This window comes from Salvelinus fontinalis, chromosome 8, assembly GCF_029448725.1.
Source record: "Salvelinus fontinalis isolate EN_2023a chromosome 8, ASM2944872v1, whole genome shotgun sequence".
NCBI classification, from domain to species: Eukaryota; Metazoa; Chordata; class Actinopteri; order Salmoniformes; family Salmonidae; genus Salvelinus; species Salvelinus fontinalis.
Window position 1 is genome coordinate 23,703,319 of NC_074672.1, and position 21,050 is coordinate 23,724,368.

Sequence of the window (21,050 nt, forward strand, 5' to 3'; positions counted from 1 at the left end):
TATAGCTGCTCCACCAAATGAGGCTGTTTTTGACAAGGACCTGGAACTCTCCACACCGCCCTATTATCAAGTCCTCCCACACACAGTTAAGGGAGGGGCGATACATGCCGTTAAAGTCTCCCAACCCAGAGTATCCACAAACCAGATATGTAAAACACAGGCTTCTTTGGTCTAATCTCCCAAATGAAGAGCTTACTGAACAGTGAACATCCTCCCATTCATCATTTGGAGTCACAATTCTCTCCAGGCCACAACTGCTGCCCCCACTCTAGACCTCTTCCGAATGGTTCAGCAAAGGTTATTGTTCAGACAATTCAAATGCCAATGTGACAAAATCTGCAACAATATAAACAGAACATGTAAGAGTCTCAAGAGGTCTTTATGATTTTGCTGTTGCATCCAGATCCAAATCAAATCAAATCAAATGTAATTTGTCACATACAACAGGCCTTACAGTGAAATGCTTACTTACAAGCACTTAACCAACAATGAAGTTTTAAGAGAAATACCTACATTTTCTTTTTAACTAAATAAATGTAACAAATAATTAAAGAGCAGCAGTAAAATAACGATAGCAAGGCAATATACAGGGGGTACCGGTAAAGAGTCGAAGTGCGGAGGCACCGGTTAGTCAAGGTAATTGAGGTGATGTGTGCATGTAGGTAGAGTTATTAAAGTGACTATGCATAGATAATAACAGAGAGTAGCAGCAGCGTAAAAGGGGAGGGCAATGCAAATATTTTGGGTAGCCATTTGATTAGGTGTTCAGGAGTCTTATGGCTTGGGGGTAGAAGTTGTTTAGAAGCCTCTTGGACTTGGTGCTCCGGTACCGCTTGCCGTGCAGTAGCAGAGAGAACAGTCTATGACTGGGGTGGCTGAAGTCTTGACAATTTTTAGGGTCTTCCTCTGACACCGCCTGGTATAGAGGTCCTGGATGGCAGAAAGCTTGGCCCCACTGATGTACTGGACCGTACGCTCTGTAGTGCCTTGCGATTGGATGCCGAGCAGTTGCCATAACAGGCAGTGTTGCAACCCGTCAGGATGTTCTCGATGGTGCAGCTGTAGAACCCTTTGAGGATCCACCCAGGTGGATGCTCCACATTGACATAGATGAAGTGAGTTTACCCCTACATTATGTAACTTTAGGGTATCTCTAAGACCCAGAAGAAAGAATTGAAAAAATGCATTACATTACTGTAATGCTTCCGATCTAGTTGTGTTTATCATGTGTTGAAATGTGTCTGTGGATAATACATTCAGAGCAACATCTGCATGGAACATCAGCAAAAAACCTAAAACTCAAAACAAGAAAACAAGCACTTATCAATGTCAGAAAAAGCCAAAACCAGTATTTTCAAAGTTCTTTGCATCTTCTTTTACTAGCTCAATTTGGCCTTTGGAATGTAATGTTGCGGGCTAAGATTTCAAAAGACAGACTAAAAAGACAGAAAGATGGAGGGGGTTGAGCAAGCATGAAGGACACAACTTTTTTCCTTCCTACTCTTCCTGCTGCTGCTTCCCCATCTCGTTTGTCATAGGCTAGGTCTGTAATTTCAGAGGGCAGGGTAGGAGAGGGGGACAAAGTGAGGAGAGGAACAGCATCTTGAGTTTCCCCTTTGCTCTCCGTGCTCTCTCTTCACACTGTGTTCCACCATCTTTGCTTCTTCTCATGCTGGGCCTCAATTAACATTCCTTGTCTTAGCCTGTCGAGGCACTATAAATCGCTTGCGCTTCACCTCTTTTCCATGGTCACACTCCCTTCTTCCTCCTGTAATGAAAAAAGAAAGAGGAGAGGCGTGATGTGTCTTTGATGAGTTCCAGCATGATCCGCTTTCCCTCCCTCAGATATCCAGTGGCCTCTTAGTTTGAGAACCTTTATTTTCACAACCTCAGCCCTTCTACATCTCTTTGTAGCTCGGTTTTCTCTCTGATATAAAATACTGTTATGAAAAAGTCTATATTATTGCATTAAGCATGTGGGATGAGTGTTTAAATAAGCGAAAACCACAGTTGACATTTCAGGAAGAAGCCACCATTTTGGAACTCTAGAACATCCTTTCATGGCTGAAATTGAGGGTTATAAAACCATAATGTACAGTTAGGGTACTTGGGGTCTCTTCGCTGCAGGCAGTCCCCCTTTGAGGACATTCATTTTAGCCTTTTCAGTACCTCCAAATGTGATGAGAGTCCACACAGGCCTGTCCGCCGAACATTCCCACAGGGAATTCCTCACCAATAACTCCCAATCGGCATCCCTCTGAGGATTCTTCAGTGTGCTTTTGAATGTAACAGGAGCAGCAGGACACCCTAATGTTCAGGCATTAGTCTTAACATTTTTAAACTATAGAGCCCTATAGCCTCAGGGAGGATAAGTACAAAAGTGCAACTTTAATTGCCCTTCCCTTGTGCCGATCCCAGGTTTGAACATACTTCTCCATAGTCACTTATCTTCAGACTGCTTCACATAAATGCAAAATATGGGCACATATTATCAGATAAATGTCTGACTTTCATTGGAAGACTAACAATGCAAGGCCATTGTTGGAGAAATTAACTTCTCTTCGCTCTCTCCTATGCATGTACACACAGCTGTACTGTGGATGTTTCACTGCAGTTGCCATGTTTATGATTTAGTGGTAGTTTTTCCAAAACTCATTTATGTGAGCCATTTGTCTACATAAACTAGGATTGTCAACTAATAGTGCAGTTAGAGAACTCTGACTCAAAACATAAAATGAGCATGGTAAGCTTTAGGCTACAGAAGTACAAACATAAATTTCAACAAAACAATCTGTGTAATGACATTAAATTAATTTGGAAAACTGATTGGATTTGCAAAAGTCATCAATGTAAGGGAGTTGTCTTTTCACCCAATGTTAAACCTAATTCCAATGAGAGGGTGATTACATGTTTAATTCACATTAGTTGATAACTCAGCCAAATGGAAATCAAAACTAAACATTGAACTGATGTCTGTGCCCAGTGGGTATTATCCTATGCTGACATCTTGTGACTTCAAGGTGAACTGCAACATATTTCACAACAAGTAGTAACCTGAAGACGCTGCATATTTTCACAAGTAGTAACCTGAAGACGCTGCATATTTCACAACAAGTAGTAACCTGAAAACAATTTTCTGCATAATCAGAGTAACAACTAGATAACTGTTGGTAATATATCATACAGTAATGTATCTGCAGTGGAACAAGGCATACCAAAACAACGGGCAAAAGCAAGCAAACACAAATCAAGAGTGACAGACCATTTAATGGATCTGTAGATGTTAAACAACCATTTATTTTAGTTTAAAAATGTCCTCATGGAGGAACAGCAAAATACACTGAAAATTATGAAATAAGATTGATCAAAAGACAGTTTAAGATAAATAATTTTGTTTTTGGGGTATTTTCTTGTAAGTTGTATACAAAAATTATAAGTGCCTTCAATATCACCATGAAAGTATTCAGCCTGCAGTCATAGAAATATTTACACCACAAAAACTGAGAATCTGCATCGGTTCACAAGTAGCTTCGTCTTTCGGACTGCTTTGTTTTGTCACACAAAACATGAAGACCCTGAATGGAGACAGTAATAAGGGAAAGTACACAAGAGCACATATTGAGAACATGAGTATTTACAGAATTGGCTCAGGGAGACACTAGTACAGGGAAAGGAAAGAGAGACCGTTTACACATACATTCCCAGCATTGTTTAAAGTTTTAGTCACATTCGTTGCCTTACGGATTGTATTTACCCTTTACTTATTCAAGTTAAGCATGCTACAGCTGTCATTGAGTAATTTGCTTTTTGACTTTGGGAGCACATATTGGTATCCAGGAGTATTTTCAGAGGAATGGTAGAGGGCAGTGGAGGACACAAGGAGAGAGACAGAAGGACTATGTTCACCAACATCAAATAGAACAGTTTATGGCACTCCATGGAAATGAGGACAGGATTTCACAATGGAGTAGTAGTATGTATGCTGTAACAGGTTGGGCTGATGAAGAAAATATATAAAAAACAAAGTACAAACAGAGGCTGGTACAGTAGATCTGAGTGACAAATACAAAGTCAAGTATGAAAATAGGTTCTGGGGGTTCATTGAAAAAGAGATTTTGGCACAGAATCAATTCCAATAACAAAAGTTTGTAAATGTCACGCCTAGGAGTTTTGTAGGGGTCCTTGCCAGTTGCCACCCCTCACCACCCCCAAAAGGTTGATAGTGATGAGTTGTCATATAATCCACTTGGCCTCCTTACATACTTTTAATCTTTAAATATTTATAATATTTACAGTTTTGCAATTGTCTACGACACCTTGACTTGTAAATAAGACAAACAAAAAATAAACAAATTATATATATAGTCGCCTGTTGAGGCATTAAGTGCAAACTGTACAACTCAAATAGTACCCTCTGAGGATAGAGTTGACTCTGGAAATGAAGTAGAAGGAAATTAAGTTGGCCGATGGTAGAAGAGTTGAAGCAGTACAGAAGATTGATGAAGCAGACATTATTCCTTTTTCTATTTTTCTCTTGCACAAGTAAAGCTGGTCACTGGCGCATGTCTATTATAATTAGGTAGCATTTTATTCTCTAATCTGTACAAAGATCATGTTTTTTTTCTCAACATAGTGCAATGACTGATTGGATCTGTTCTCTAAGAAAATCCCCAAAGGATGTAAATAAAATCACAATCATTATTTCAATGAGAGTAAAAACATCCCATAGCAGTCTTTCTCTTTTTGTTCCTTCGTCTCCTCGAATGCTTTCAAAATCAAGACGCAATCCGGTTTACTTCCAACGATTGCAAAAGTGAAATGTATGATCATAGAATTGATCATGAAAACCCCCAATCCACCCTTCCATATGCTCTCCGTAAAGGCAGGGAGTTGTGGAATCAGAGGTGGAAGGATGACTTAAGGACTTGGTGAAGAGAAGTAAGAGTGAGTGCATGTTTTAAAAACAAAAAAAGAGGTCAAACCCATCCAAACTGAGGCATTTCCAGTTTTCTAACCTGGATGAAAGTCCAAAAAGGCTGGTGTTGGCTTGATTCTGTTGGGTTCTAGAGAATGGAGTTTTTTTTATTGGAGGTATTACACGGAGGCAATGACAATCATGATGTGAGGGGAGATGCTGGAGATACTGTTGAGAAGGTCGGGGGCGAGCCGCGACAGGTGGCTCTCAGAGAAATCACATGGTGGAAAAATCTGCACCACATATGCCGGCTGGGGAAGGAAGAGACAAGACACGTGTCAGTTGTGTTTCCAACCTCATTGTTTGAAATCAGTTCAGTACCATACTCCCATCTCCACCTAATATTTACTTGAATACAGAAGGGCCATTACAGGTCCATTTGAAATGGATGCTGATATGGCTTAACAGTCAGAATGCAACACATACCTGATTGGAGCCGGGGTTGGGGACATTGATGATCCCAGCTGCTTGTTTTTGCTGTAGGTAGGTGATGAAGCCTCCTTTTAGGAGAAGGGTCTGACTGAGAACGTCCTCCTGATCCCGTCCACATGGCAGAGCTAGCAGGAGGCAGTAGTCACTCTCCACCTATAAACAACAATCATCAAATCGGTTGTGCTTTCACCTGAAATGTTACTAAAATATTAAGCATGTTTACATTCACAGTTGTAATGAGAACTAGTTGCCTGCAAAGAAAACATTACCTAAGCGTGTCTTAGTTTGGAAACATTCTACAAGAACCGTGATAAAATGCATAACTTCAATGACAGACAACTAGCAACTCACCATCATCCTGCGAGCCACGCCCTCAAGCTGGGACGCTTCCAACCTCATCCTCTGTGCGATGCGGAGCGGGGCCCCTCCCTCCAGTGGCGGCAGTGAACGGTGGGCAAGAACGTTGTTGCCAGAGACAAAGTGGAGCTGCACGGCAGCCGAGTCATTCTTCAGAGCCAGCAGGCCTTGCCATACTATGGGGTATTTCTGCACAAACAAAAGTGTAGCAAAGAAAGATCAGAGAAATATATTACATTTTAAGTATAAGCAATATTATCTGAACTGATTTCTAATTCTAATCTATCCCTACTAATGATGACTGAAAGTCTTCAGGATTGTTTTAATTCCCATGATCAGCCTCCTTACCATTAAAAGCTGCACCATATCGACGGACCGGTATCCTGAGTGCCCCAGTTTACCCTCAGGGTGCAACTGTGAGGAACTTGAGAGGGTTGCTACTGGAGGGCTCGGCATGAAGACTGGTGGGCCCTTCTGCAGAGCTAGCTCTTGCTTGTGGGAGAGAGCCATGGGAGAAGTATAAGAGGGTGAAATGGTGTCCCTCTGCATCCGGGGCATGTGGGATAAGTCCATGGAGGCTGTGTGACGGAGGTGGGAGTTGTCCGATTTGGTTTCACTTCCTCCACCAAGTGACCCAGCAGAGAGTGACTGAGATAGCTTGCCCCTGTGGCTGAGATCATCATCCTGAGGAAACGAATAAGACTTCAGTGCTATCTACATAGAAGTAATGTACTGTAGGAGAGAAACACTAAAATAATAGTCAAAGTCAATCCTAACTGAAAACACTGGCAAAAACACTAAACATCTGAAACTAATGAACTAAATTTAAACATGAATGCATAGTTCTCTGACCTGGGAAGGTGTGATGCCGCGGGGAGCCAGGTTCAATCCCATCGAAGAGTGACTAGAAAACTGGGAGTGGAAGCCGTGCATATCCCGGTACACTGGGAAGGAGCCAGTGCCACCTGGATGAATCAGCTGAACACCTTGAGGATGATGATGAGGAGACACCATAACAGGGACAGATGGATGGACCCCCATCATCCTGCTGCTCTCAGTATGAGGTGGGTGAGACATCTTTGCCTCCAATGTTTTAGGAATCTCCTTCCGCATCTGCGTCATGCCTTTTGGAGTCTTGGAGGCAGCAGAGAGGTTGATGATTGAGGTTGCTCCTGCCTCAGGAGTTTGTGACCGACGTCCCTCTGCAATGGTGTGCTCTCCTAGCTGATGGTGCATCAGGATGCGCATGTCCCGTATGTCGCGCATGTCTCTGATGTCTCGGGAGGCCATGCTGTACTGGTCCAGACGTAGGCCTGCGTGATGCAGCCCTCTGTGCTGCTCTGCCTGCATCATCATCAAATCTGACTGGAGCTGGGGTGCAGAGGGTCTACACAGCCCCTGGTGGTAGTGCTTCATGTTCTCTTCGGCACAGCTGTCTGATGCTCCCCGAGTGGGGCCCGCATGTGACTGCAGCACCATTTCTCTGATGGTGTTGGCGCGCTGAGGAGGTCCAGTGCGGGGAGATGGTATGGAATTCGCCCGTCTTCGATGATTCATTCCAGAGAGCTGTGGGGTATTCATCCTGACATCGCTGTGTGAGAGGTGACCTATAGACACTGACTGGGTGACGCTGTGTGACACCGGGGTCATTATAACAGACTGCTCTGGGTGGGGGTGGTGCATACTGGCAACATATGGAGACATCTCAGGCATGCCAGGATGCAAAACCATAGAGCTGGCATGGGGGGACATTGAGTTTCTGGGAGAGCAAACTTTCGCAAAGGGTAAAGGTGAGTGGCCCGTTGCTCGAGGGGAATGAGGCTCTTGCTTGAGGTGTGGGACTGACCAATCAGATGGGGTACTGGGACTAGGACTCATGCGGTTTCCAGTCAAAGATGGGTAATGTGGATTCATGATTGGGCTGAGGTTGGATGTCTGGTGTGCCTTTGCCATATCCACCATCATTGGTTTGGATTCTGCTCCAGGCTCTTTCTTTACGTGCTGCTGCATCACAGCCCGATTGTACATCAATATTTGAGGACTAGTGACCGGTTGTTGAAACATCCTTACTGCGCTACCCTGGGGTCCAGTGTGATATGACGACTCTGACTTTTCAGAACCAGGACTCTCCTGCTTAATGGTGGAGATGACAGGCTGAGAATTGTATGTATGGCCAGTTAAGAGTACCCCCGGTTGTCCGTACCCTGTGGGTGTCAGGGGTCCCTTGGGAGTGCAAAGCTGGGATGGGGCAAATGGTTCTTGCTTAATCTGAGATTTAGAGACAGACTGCTGAAACTCTATGTCGACTGCACTGGCCGGTGGGATCTGGCTAATTTTGGCACTGATCCGTTGAGGTCCCTCTGTTTTTTGCCCTGAGTAACTTAGTACTACCACACCCTCAGATGTATTTACCCTGAGGCCACGACTGGAGCCTGTGTTGTAGGGTGTGCTCTCAACTACAGACCGTCCTCTGCAGTTTACATCCTCTGCCACATCCACTCCATGGTAACAGTTGTTCTCGTTCATACTTGATCTGGATTTCTGTTTGGTTAGAGATAGGCCAGCATTACGGTTACTTAGGGAGATTCGAGGTGCTTCCTCAGTGTCAAAGGGCATTGGAATCCGGCTGATGACAGAGGTAGTAGGGGAAGAAATGACTGAATGCACCATCTTCTCTCCAAAGTTCTGCTGGGTCTCGGTGAGCGGGGATGGTTTTTGAAGAGTGAAAGGAAAGGGTCTGTCTTCAGGATGCGTGTGCCTAGCAGCCATTGTGTCAGATGAGTTTTCATTCTCTGACATGCGAGGGTCTGCCAGCATTGTGGTTAGCACTGTAGTAGGAATGGCATTGCTGTTTGATGCTGACACATATTTGGGATCCATGAGGATCTTTCTGAGAGTGCTGGAGCTAGAGTCAATATCCGATGCCTTAGTATCAGGAGGCATAAGTGGATTTGCCGACTGGCTTCCAAGTGCTGTTACTGCTGGTGCAGAGGGAGTCACTACAGAAACTAGAGTTGCAGGAGTAGCATGTATTATACTTTCTTCAGATCTGTGAAGCCAGTCTGGTGAAACAGGCATCTTGCCTTGGCAGGGTGGAGGGACATTCAATTGGGTTGGAGAAGGTGTGAGAGCAGGGGATGGAGAGAGAGTAGGGGCTACTGCTGATATTTGAAACTTTTTGAAATGAGGAAGTCTCTTGGTACCAGAGTGAAAGGCTGATTCTTCAGGTACGGGTTGTTCCACAGCAGGTTGTTCTGCCTCCTTGGGAGTGTTCACAGTCATGGTACATGTGATATCACATTTGCAGGTAGCAGCTGCGGTGACAACAGTGGCTGTTGCTGTAGCAGTAGCTGCCTTAGAGTTGATGACTTTAACTTCTTCAGGAATGGACTCTGGTAGCTTGAAGGGAGAGGTCTCAGCTTCTGATACCTCTTCAGCAGGTTCTCCCTTCCGGTTGACAGCCTTTCGTCCTCTGGACCTCTTTGAAGTCTTAGGTCTGACTGCTTTCCCTTTTTTCGCGTGTGTTTCTGGTAGAAGGGACTCATCTTCAGCAGAGGCCACAGAGACTGTTGATTCAGAGGCTTTAGCATCTGTCGTCAGGGGTTTGGCACTGGGAATCAAAACTCCCATCTCTGGATCAATAATGTTGCTGATAGCCATGTGTGTTTCTGGTTCCAAGACATCATTGGCAGAGGGTAAGACCAGAGGCTCTGGGGTAGGAACAATTGCAGTATAAGTGGAAGGAGCTGTGAAACCATCTGTATCAGTAGATATGTCTTCAGCAGTAATGGAATCAATAGCAGCAGCTAGTTCGGTTTCACTGGCAGGAATAGCTGACTTCTCCCCCTCCATTTCATTCTCTGGTTCTACAGTGACAGGGGGCAGCAGGGTAGGTGGCTCTGCAGGTGGTTCCTTATAGGGTTGAAGAGGTTGCACAACTGTAAGTTTGGCAATATTCTCCACTGCCCGTTCCAGTTCCATCTGACGTGCCAAAATAGCGGCTGCTGGGTCTACCGTTTGTTCAGGGTCTAACAGAACATCTTCCTTTTCCTCTGGGCTGAACTCTGCGGCATCTTTCAGATAACACTGAGTCCTTGCTTCTTCTTTATCTGGTACTCCTGGTTTGGCATTTTTAGCAGTGGTCTCAAAAGATTCAGCCTCATCCTCCTCAGAGCAAAGCAACCCTTTCACATCATCTACGCTTACACGAATCTCAAGGTTTCTCAAGCCATGCGATTTATCCTCTGTCACCAATTTGGCATTTCGTGTAAACCTTGGTGCTTTTGTGTAAACCTTGGTGCTCTTTTCAGATTGTTGTCTTTTCTCCACATGGGTAGATTCTATCCTCTCAATGTCCCCTTCAGAATACTTTTTCTCAATTTGATCAGTTAGCACTTTGTTTCCTTCGTCTTTCTGTGTTGGCAAGCATTGCATTGCTTCCTCTAATAATTTCCCTGCTTCTTCTGACTCATCTTTTATTTTGGGCTCAGGCTCTTCAGTAGTTGTACTATCAACTGACTTCTCTCCTGATGATGTTGCACTCTCGGATTGTTTGTCTACTCTACTTGCTTTCCTACCAATTGAAGCCCCAGTAAGTGAAGACACTTGAGCTGTCTGCACTTTCTGCATACGGGGTGAACACCACCCCTCAGACATTCTGGAACCCTGTCCAGTGTTCGCAGGCTCTTTCATGTCAATGTCTTCCTCTGATGATTTCTGTGAGTCCCCTTTCACTGGTGACACATCTTCCCCTCGCCTGCGTGACTTGGGTGGGCGACCTCGCCTTGTGTAGGTAGATGTGTTCAATGCATCCTGCTGCAGCACTAGATCCTTGTCAACACCACACTTACGGGTGGAGCAAGAAGACTCCACCACCTCTTTACATGGTGGCTGGGCATCCCCTTCAGATGGTGTGGCATAAACTGACCGAACATTTCGCCGTCTGCTCCTTCCGTGGATTAGAATTGATTCATTCTCAGAGTCAGGGACATTAACTGGTGACTTGGCTGTGGTTTTAGGTTCTGATGATGCCTTTAATACTTCTCCTCGTGGAGATGAAGACCTTTTCAGCTTCTCTCTGTCAATTCGCTCACTCTTTCGAGTTACTGGTTTCTCAGAGACAGCGGTTTTGGGGGGCTCCAGGATTTGTGTTTCTGACACATTTGGCTTAGCTCTTTTACTCTTGGGTTGTTTGCGAATTGCCTTTGCTGGTTTGATTCCAGCCTCTGAGACTGGTATGTGAACTTCTTGGGAATCGTCAGATTTCTGAGGTTTGTCAATGTCCTTAGAATATAGTTTCTCTGGTTGGGTCTCTATCTTTACCATTTCTATATTCTCGTCAACCTTTGGGGAAGCAGAGCAGGTGAATTCAGCAGCATTTGCCTCAAAACTACTTAATGAGGCACCAGGAGTGGGAAGCTTATTATCAAGGAAAGATGTATGATCCATTGTAAGATTGCCTTCAGTTGTAACTCTGGGTTCACATAATACCTCTTTAGGTTCAACTTTAACCTCAGCATCTGAAAGGAAAGGTGATATGGGTATGATTAAAAAAGAGGCAGGGGGTTGGATCTCTACTAGAGGAGATTGGGGTGGGAACACTTCAAGATTATGTTCTACTTTTTCCTCTTCAATCAGTGAAACAGTCTGTTCAGAGGATGAAGTAGTTAAAACAACCTCTTTCTCCTGCTGTGGAGAAATCTCTCTGGGTGAAGAAAGAAACTGTGAAATTGGCAAGATGAGAGCAGGGCTGACTGATTTAATATCGGCCTTCTGCATGAACTCTAAAACCTTGGGAGACTCTTCTTGTTCACTCTCATCAACACTTTCAATTTCTTGTGGAAAGTGGCCCCATGAGGTCTCCTTCTGTTGTTGAAGCTCCAGAAAGCGGCTATGAAAAAGCACTATGGGCTCTTGAAGGTCCCCTCCCCATGGCCCAGGTTGTCCTTTGACAGTATCCTGTTTGGCAGGATGTCTGCCAATTCCCAACTCAGGATCTTTGCGCTCAAGATGTTGTAGACGCCGTGAATCTTGCTCAAAGATTGAACTATGAAGAAAACGAGATGCAAACAGCTCCTGCCGTTCCAGATCCTCTGCTTTGTGGTCTTTCTTATTGTCATCCAGTTTACCTTCAGAGTCGGTACGAATCTTCTTCTTTTTCATGTACCAAGACGGGATAGGTCGTGGTACAGACTCTACCTTTTCTTTGTCTGAGCTACTGCGAAGACTGGCAAAGCGAGAGTCTCTGTCAAGAAAGGACCAATTATCCTCCCTTGCGGAGGACAATGACTTGGCTCGCTCAAGAAGTGCTTGTGTGTCTGGAGTGATAGTCTTGTCTAATGCAAAAGAATAGAACTTGTTCTTCTCCAGGGAGCATGAGAGCTTGAGGCCTGTCAACCTTTCTTCACGTTCCCCGAGGATAGAGGACAGTGAGGTGTTGGGCTTAGGGGAGTGGTTTTTGTTCTCACCATCATCATCTGAATCTGACGGTACTTCTCCAGGCTCTAGTTCACACACAAGATGTTTGCAAATGCTTTCTTGTTTCACAATGCTACTGGGGAAGGTCATGTCCATTCTGAGGCAGTCAGATTTGATTCTACTCTCCCATCGTTGAAGTAGCTGCTCGTTACACCCAAGCAATGCTGTTTTAAGCTTGGGAAATTCTGTGATAGGGGAATGGAAATGATTAGGTGTCATGTCCAAGCTGTATTTCAATGAATCTACTTGCGAGTAGACTTTGTCTTCTTCTTTTGGAGAGTCTTTAGTCTCTTTATTGGTAACTGATTGTGCTAACCGGGAAGCACAATCTTCTTCATTTGAGGGAAAGGGACCAGAGCCAGAAAAAGATATGACACTCAGGTCAGGGTCTTCATTTAATTCACAGGAAGACCTGTAGTTGCGGGCTCTCTTACCACTTAGCAAGTCAAAGTCAAAACTCTCGGATTTCTTATGTTTGCTAGATGGAGAATCGTCTGTAACATCTTGAAGTGTTTTTCCTACCTCATGCACCAGATTGCACCTTTCAAAGTCCTCTGTGTCGCCGTCTTGTGAGCTTTCTGATTTATGTGATTTGTCAGGCTCTTCTAGCTTCAGCCGAAGCTGTCGGCTCTGTTCCATTTGTTTTCTGCAGGTCTGAGAGTGGTCAAGGTCCGACTCAAGTCGTTCCTCAGTCTCCCCTCTACTTTTGTAAAATCCTACACCCTGCTCGCCATTGTCTTGTTGCGGCAGTTGCGTGAATGCGTCCTGGTCAAGACTCCCATCAGAGATTTTCGTGAGACTTGATCCCCAAAACTGAATTTTCAGACAGGTTGGGTCTAATGGATCTGTTGCCTCTTCTGTTGGTTCTCCAAGTCGTGACTGAAGTTCCAAACTGAGTCCAAGTCCCATTCCCATGGAGACTATTTCAGACTCTTGTTCATCTTGAGGACTGCAAACAGTAACAAGTCTCTCAGATTTAGCCTTGCAATGCTCCATCTTATGCACCACTTTTCGCAATAAGCTCTTTGCACCCTCATTCTCCTTTGCCATAGCACTGTCAGGTGTCTTCCTAAGTCCCAGTCTACTGCCCTCTTCCGGACTCTCCCTCTTCAGTTGATCGGTCTTCCCCATGGAGTCTTCAAAACGCCTCTTTCGTGCAGCTAGACGGTGAACATCCACAGAGTTAGAATCATCATACCTAGGTTCAGCTTTCATATGTTTTTTGGCTTTCATTTTACCATCCTTGTCTACAACTTCAAGGTTTTTGTCTTTTGGCACCTTCCCATGCTTGACTATATCTCCTTTTTGGGGATCTATGCGGAAGGGAGGACTTTTCTGATCCCTTGAAGGTGATGCAAGACGAATACTGTCATTCCCACCTCTAACCCTTTGTTTTTCTAGGATAGCATGACCAAGCAATTTCCCTTCCTTCTCCTTCACACGTGTTAGCTGCACCACACAAGGTGGTAGATCTAGCCGTCCTTTGCCTGAGCCTTCTTTTTCCTTAAGAGGAAACTTGCTGACTTTGCTTCGAGGGCCTGCATCTGGACTAACTTCTCTTTCCAGTTTAGGCACTGTCTCAGGCGATGGAATGCTGGGAGATTGCAATTTAAGTTTTCTCAACCTCTGTTTCTCACCCTTCTCCTTGCGCCCAGACCTCTTTTCCTTATCACCCCCAGTACCATGTTCAGTTTCAAATGGTCTCTCCTTCTCTGGCTTATCGCTCTTATTATACCGATCGGGTCGTGCCTTGTCAAATCTCGGAGGTGAGAGTGAACTGCAGCTGGCACTTCGCTCTGAGGATCTACAGCAAATGCGGCGATCAGAGTCATTTGGTAGACGCTCAGAGAGGGAGTGGGACGCTGTAGGACTGGCAGGGCGATGAGGGTGAGAAGGGCTCTGGCTGTGTTCCATTGTTCTCCGCCCATGGTCACGTTCACGGTCTGTTTCAAAGCGCTCCCGCTCATGCTCCCTCTGCAAGTAACTGTATTTGCGGATGTCCTGCTCATAGGGGTCTCTGTAATCTCTGTATTCACGCGGATCATCAAAGTAACGCGGGTCATAGAAATCCCCCTGGTATGAGTCCCATTCTGTGTAGAACTCGCGGCCTCTGTCAGGTAACTTGCGACGGGGATCTTCTGTGAAGGTTCCTCCAGGTGTTCGCACACTATTATCAAAGAATGGCCGTTCAGCTGTAAACTCATATTGCGGCCTGCGCTCATCCCTGATAAACACACAAAAAGAGGAATCAAACTCATATTATTCAATGTCATTGGAATTTTTCAAAATGGGGATATGTGACAAAATGTATCTAGTAAAAATGATACAAACCTTCGCTCAGACAGGATTTCATAGAAGTCGCGAATGTCCTGCCCAGATGCCTGCATTGAGTGATAGAAAGCCATCTGACTTTCCTGATTGGCAAAGTCCACCTGCAAACAAAAACACATGGAAGTTGATAAATCAGAGACAAATATCATTGTTTGGACTATGGTCTTCAATCACCTGGCCTATTTCCCCAACCAACAGGGATTCTATTTCATAAGAATTTTTTTTGCTACCTTAATTTTGTTGCCACCAATCTTCCAACCCTTGGTCTCCTTGACAGCTGCCTGCGCATATTCTATGTTATTATACAGTATAAGGGCCATTCCTTTGGGTCTGTCAAATACAACCTGTGGTGGGAGGGGAGAGAAGAAAGAAACATATTTAGTAATACCAAAATATCTTCTTTATATACAGTGCATTCGGAAAGTATTAGACCCATTGAATTTTCCCACATTGTTAAATTACAGCCTTGTTCTAAAATGGATTAAATAGCCCCTCAAGCTCTGTCAGGTTGGATGGGGAGCGTCACAACACAGCTATTTTCCGGTCAGGTTCAAGTCCAGGCTCTGGCTAGGCCACTCAATGACATTAAGACTTGTCCCGAAGCCATTCCTGTGTCGTCTTGGCTCTGTGCTTAGGGTCACTGTCATGTTGAAAGGTGAACCTTTGCCTCAGTCTGAGCAGGTTTTCATCAAGGATCTCTGTACTTCGCTCCGTTAATCTTTCCCTTCATCTTGACTAGTCTCCCAGTCCGTGCCGCTGAAAACCATCCCCGCAGCATGATGCTGCCACCACGCTTCACCATAGGGATGGTGCCAGGTTTCTTTCAGACGTGATGCTTGGCATGCAGGCCAAAGAGTTCAATCAGACCAGAGAATCGTGTTTCTCATGGTCTGACAGTCCTTTAGGTTCCTTTGGGCTAACTCCAAGCGTCCTGTCATGTGCCTTTTATTGAGGAGTGGCTTCCGTCTGGCCACTCTATCATAAAAGGCCTGAATGGTGGAGTGCTGCAGAAGTGGTTGTCCTTCTGGAAGGTTCTCCCATCTCTGCAGAGGAACTCTGGAGTGCGATCAGAGTGACCATCGGGTTCTTGGTCAGGGAAGTGTACAAGATCATTCTCCCCCGATTGCTGAGTACGGCTGAGAAGCCAGCTCTAGGAACAGGATTGGTAGTGCCAAACTGCTTCCATTTAAGAATGATGGAGGCCACTGTGTTCTTGGGGGCCTTCAAAGCTGCAGATTGTTTTGGTACCCTTACCCAGATATGTGCCTCGATACAATCCTGTCTAGGAGCTCTACGGACAATTCCTTCGACCTCATGGCTTGGTTTTTGCTCTGACATGCACTGTCAACTGTGGGACCTTCTTGAAGACAGGCGTGTGCCTTTGCAAATCATGTCCAATCAATTGAATTTACCACAGGTGGACTCCAATCAAGTTATAGATACATCAAGGATGATCAATGGAAACCGGATGCATCGGAGCTCAATTTTGAGTCTCATAGCAAAGGGAAAGGGGATACCTAGTCAGTATTACAACTGAATGCATTCAATTGAAATGTGTCTTCTGCATTTAACTCAACCCCTCTGAATCCGAGATGTGCGGGGAGCGGACTTAAAATCGACATCTACGTCATCGGTGCCCGGGAAACAGTGGGCTGACTGCCTTGCTCAGGGGCAGAATGGGGCATTCAGTTGTAACCTTGTCAGCTTGGGGATTTGATTCAGCAACCTTTCGGTTACTGGCCCAGGGTCTGAATACTTGTAATAAATGTACAAAAATGTCAAAAAAACTTTTTTCGCTTTGTCATTATAGGGTATTGTGTGTAGGTTGAAATTACATATATATATATATATTTTTTTTTTTAAATCAATTTTTGGGGAGAACTTGCACAATAATTTGCAAATAAATTCATAAAAAATTCTACAATGTGATTTTCTGGATTTTCTTTTCTCATTTTGTCTGTCATAGTTGTAATGTACCTATGATGAAAATTACAGGCCTCTCTCATATTTTTAAGTGAGAGAACTTGCACAATTGGTGGCTGACTAAATACTTTTTTGCCCCACTGTATGTATGTATGTATGCATGCATGCATGTATGCATGTATGTACGTACAGTGGCAAGAAAAAGTATGTGAACCCTTTGGAAATACCTGGACTTCTGCATAGATTGGTCATCAAATTTTATCTGATCTTCATCTAAGTCACAACAATAGACAGTCTGCTTAAACTAATAACACACAAACAATTATACATTTTCATGTCTATTGAACACACCGTGTAAACATTTCACAGTGCAGGGTGGAAAAGGTATGTGAACCCTTGGATTTAAGAACTGGTTGACCCTCCTTTGGCAGCAATAACCTCAACCCCAAACATTTTCTGTAGTTGCGGATCAAAACTGCACAATGGTCAGGAGGAATTTTGGACCATTCCTCTTAAAAAAACTTTCAGTTCAGCAATATTTTTGGGATGTCTGGTGTGAACCGCTCGAGGTCATGCCACAGCATCTCAATCGGGTTGAGGTCAGGACTCTGACTGGGCCACTCCAGAAGGCGTATCTTCTTCTGTTGAAGCCATTCTGTTGTTGATTTACTTCTGTTTTGGGTTGTTGACCTGTTGCATTACTCAACTTCTGTTGAGCTTCAATTGGCGGACAGATAGCCCTACATTCTCCTGCAAAAAGTCTAGATAAACTTGGGAATACATTTTTCGGGAGATGATAGCAAGCTGTCCAGGCAGCACCATGATGCTCCCTCCACTATACTTTACATTTGGGATGAAGTTTTGATGTTGGTGTGTTGTGCCTTTTTTTCTCCACACATAGTTATGTGTGTTCCTTCCAAACAACTCAACTGTAGTTTCATCTGTACACAGAATATTTTGGAACATCCAGATGCTCTTTTGCGAACTTCAGACGTACAGCAATGTTTTTTTTGGACAGCAGTGGTTTCTTCCGTGGTGTCCTCCCATGAACACCATTCTTGTTTAGTGTTTTACATATCATAGACTTGTCAGAGATGTTAACATGTTCCAGAAATGTCTGTAAGTCTATGGCTGACACTCTAGGATTCTTCTTAACTTCATTGAGCATTCCGCTCTGTGCTCTTGCAGTCATCTTTTCAGGACGGCCACTCCTAGGGAGAGTAGCAACAGTGCTGAACTTTCTCTATTTATAGACAATTTGTCTTATTGTGGACTGATGAACATCAAGGCTTTTAGATATACTTTTGAAACCCTTTCCAGCTTTATGCAAGTCAACAATTCTTAATATTGGGTCTTCTGAGATCTCTTTTGCTCGAGGCATGGTTCACATTAAGCAATGCTTCTTGTGAATAGCAAACTCAAATGTTGTGAGTGTTTTTTAAAGGGCAGGGCAGCTCTAACCAACATCTCCACTCTCGTCTCAATGATTGTACTCCAGGTTAGCTGACTCCAATTAGCTTTTAGAGAAGTCAGCCTAGGGGTTAACATACTTTTTCCAAACTACACTGTGAATGTGTTCAATAAAGACAAGAAAAATACAATCATTTGTGTGTTATTAGTTTAAGCAGTCCGTTGTTGTGACTTAGATGAAGATCAGATCTAATTTTATGACCAATTTATGTAGAAATCCAGATAATTCCAAATGGTTCACATACTTTTTCTTGCCACTGTATGCATGTACATACAGTTGAAGTCGAAAGTTTACATACACCTTAGCCAAACACATTTAATCTCAGTTTCACAATTCCTGACATTTAATCCTAGTAAAAATTCCCTGTTTTAGGTCAGTTAGGATCACCACTTTATTTTCAGAATGTGAAAAGTCAGAATAACAGTAGAGAGTGATTTATTTCAGCTTTAATTTCTTTCATCACATTCCCAGTGGGTCAGAAGTTTACATACACTCAATTAGTATTTGGTAGCATTGCCTTTAAATTGTTTAACTTGGGTCAAACGTTTTGGGTAGCCTTCCACAAGCTTCCCACAATAAGTTCGGTGAATTTTGGCCCATTCCTCCTGACAGAGCTGGTGTAACTGAGTCAGGTTTGTAGGCCTCCTTGCTCGCATACGCTTTTTCAGTTCTGCCCACAAATTGTCTATAGGATTGAGGTTAGGGCTTTGTGATGCCCATTCCAATACCTTGACTTTGTTGTCCTTAAGCCATTTTGCCACAACTTTGGAAGTATGCCTGGGGTCATTGTCCATTTGGAAGACCCATTTGCGACCAAGCTTTAACTTCCTGACTGATGTCTTGAGATGTTGCTTCAATATGTCCACAATTTCTTTCCTTAATGATGCCATCTATTTTGTTAAGTGCACCAGTCTCTCCTGCAGCAAAGCACCCCCACAACATGATGCTGCCACCCCCATGCTTCACGGTTGGGATGGTTTTCTTCACCGTGCAAGCTTCCCCCTTTTCCTCCAAACATAACGATGGTCATTATGGCCAAACAGTTCTATTTTTGTTTCATCAGACCAGAGGACATTTCTCCAAAAAGTACAATCTTCGTCCCCATGTGCAGCAAACCGTAGCCTGGCTTTTTAAATGGTGGTTTTGGAGCAGTGGCTTCTTCATTGCTGAGCGGCCTTTCAGATTATGTCGATACAGGGCTTGTTTTACTGTGGATATAGATACTTTTGTACCGGTTTCCTCCAGCATCTTCACAAGGTCCTTTGCTGTTGTTCTGGGATTGATTTGCACTTTTCGCACCAAAGTACATTCATCTCTAGGAGACAGAACGTGTCTCCTTCCGGAGCGGTATGACAGCTGCGTGGTCCCATGGTGTTTATACTTGCGTACTATTGTTTGTACAGATGAACGTAATATCTTCAGTCGTTGGGAAATTGCTCCCAAGGATGAACCAGACTTGTGGAGGTCTACAATTCTTTATCTGAGATCTTGGCTGATTTCTTTTGATTTTCCCATAATGTCAAGCAAAGAGGCACTGAGTTTGAAGGTATGCCTTGAAATACATCCACAGGTACACCTCCAATTGACTCAAATGATGTCAATTAGCCTATCAGAAGCTTCTAAAGCCATGACATAATTTTCTGGAATTTTCCAAGCTGTTTAAAAGGCACAGTCAACTTAGTTTATGTAAACTTCTGACCCACTGGAATTGTGATACAGTGAAATATAAGTGAAATAATCTGTCCGTAAACAATTGTTGTAAAAATGACTTGTGACATGCACAAAGTAGATGTCCTAACAGACTTGCCAAAACTATAGTTTTTTTACAAGAAATTTGTGGAGTGGTTGCAAAACGAGTTTTAATGACTCCAACTATGCATGCATGCATATCTATATATATATAATGACATGGGGATGTGTCACAAGAGAAAGGCTTAAACAGGAATAAGGAGCAGGCTTACCTTGATAACATGTCCATAACGACAGAAATGACGAGTGAGATACTGCTCTGTGATGTTGGAGGCTAAACCATCCAACCAAACACAAGTTGTGGGCATACTTTTTCCAAATCCAAGCTGTAGAAAGATGGAGAATTAACATGTCAACAATATTATCCTGTTGACATCACTCCAGTCAACCATCAACAACAAAAAATCTCAGTTGTACATTCAAAAGATGTGTTTCGTGAAATTCCAGTTTTATGCTCTTCTCACCTTTAGCCTATTGTTGCCGAGGTACTCTCCATCCATCTGCTTTATGGCCTTACAGACACTGGTAATGTCACTGTACTGTAGAAAGGCATACTGAGGGGCACCATTCACTTTCTTGATGTCAATATCCTATGTGAATGGAAAGAAAGGCAACACTGCATTAAGAGAGGCAGTGTCGAATTAGGAAACGTGTTCCTCATAAAATCTCATTTGCAGCATGAAGATTCATAATGTATTTCACTTACCACTATCTCCCCAAAGCGCTGAAAGATATTGAGCAGATCATGGTAGCTGGTGGTCTTTTCCAGGTTGCCAATAAACAGAGTCCGTGTGGCTTTGGGGTGAAACTCGTCTATCCTCTCATCCAGAGGCCGGAACTCATTCTCGCTTTCAGTCTCTGAAAAGAGAAATGCATGTTTTCATGAACCTGTACAAATCTTTAAAAAAAAAATATATATATATATATACAGTGGGGAGCACAAGTATTTGATACACTGCCGATTTTGCAGGTTTTCCTAGTTACAAAGCATGTAGAGGTCTAATTTTTATCATAGGTACACTTCAACTGTGAGAGACGGAATCTAAAACAAAAATCCAGAAAATCACATTCTATGATTTTTAAGTAATTAATTTGCATTTTATTGCATGACATAAGTATTTGATCACCTACCAACCAGTAAGAATTCCGGCTCTCACAGACCTGTTAGTTTTTCTTTAAGAAGCCTTCCTGTTCTCCACTCATTACCTGTATTAACTGTACCTGTTTGAACTCGTTACCTGTATAAAATACACCTGTCCACACACTCAATCAAACAGACTCCAACCTCTCCACAATGGCCAAGACCAGAGAGCTGTGTAAGGACATCAGGGATAA

The 21,050-nt window shown here is 43.7% G+C and overlaps 1 protein-coding gene across 4 annotated transcripts in view; it reads right to left on the reverse strand.

The window, feature by feature from the left end:
* Window positions 1-3,247: 3,247 nt before the first annotated feature.
* spen (spen family transcriptional repressor) overlaps window positions 3,248-21,050 on the reverse strand; it is a 46,323-nt gene continuing 28,520 nt past the window's right edge. For all 4 annotated transcript variants that reach the window (XM_055931789.1, XM_055931787.1, XM_055931788.1 and 1 more), the window contains exons 6-15: window positions 20,422-20,573; window positions 20,180-20,305; window positions 19,928-20,041; window positions 14,803-14,916; window positions 14,573-14,673; window positions 6,617-14,465; window positions 6,113-6,448; window positions 5,759-5,953; window positions 5,402-5,560; window positions 3,248-5,226 (exon numbers count right to left, since the gene is read on the reverse strand). In XM_055931789.1, coding sequence (XP_055787764.1) covers window positions 5,095-5,226; window positions 5,402-5,560; window positions 5,759-5,953; window positions 6,113-6,448; window positions 6,617-14,465; window positions 14,573-14,673; window positions 14,803-14,916; window positions 19,928-20,041; window positions 20,180-20,305; window positions 20,422-20,573 — 9,278 coding nt within the window. In that variant the 3' untranslated portion in view covers window positions 3,248-5,094. The remainder of the gene's footprint in view (window positions 5,227-5,401; window positions 5,561-5,758; window positions 5,954-6,112; window positions 6,449-6,616; window positions 14,466-14,572; window positions 14,674-14,802; window positions 14,917-19,927; window positions 20,042-20,179; window positions 20,306-20,421; window positions 20,574-21,050) is intronic.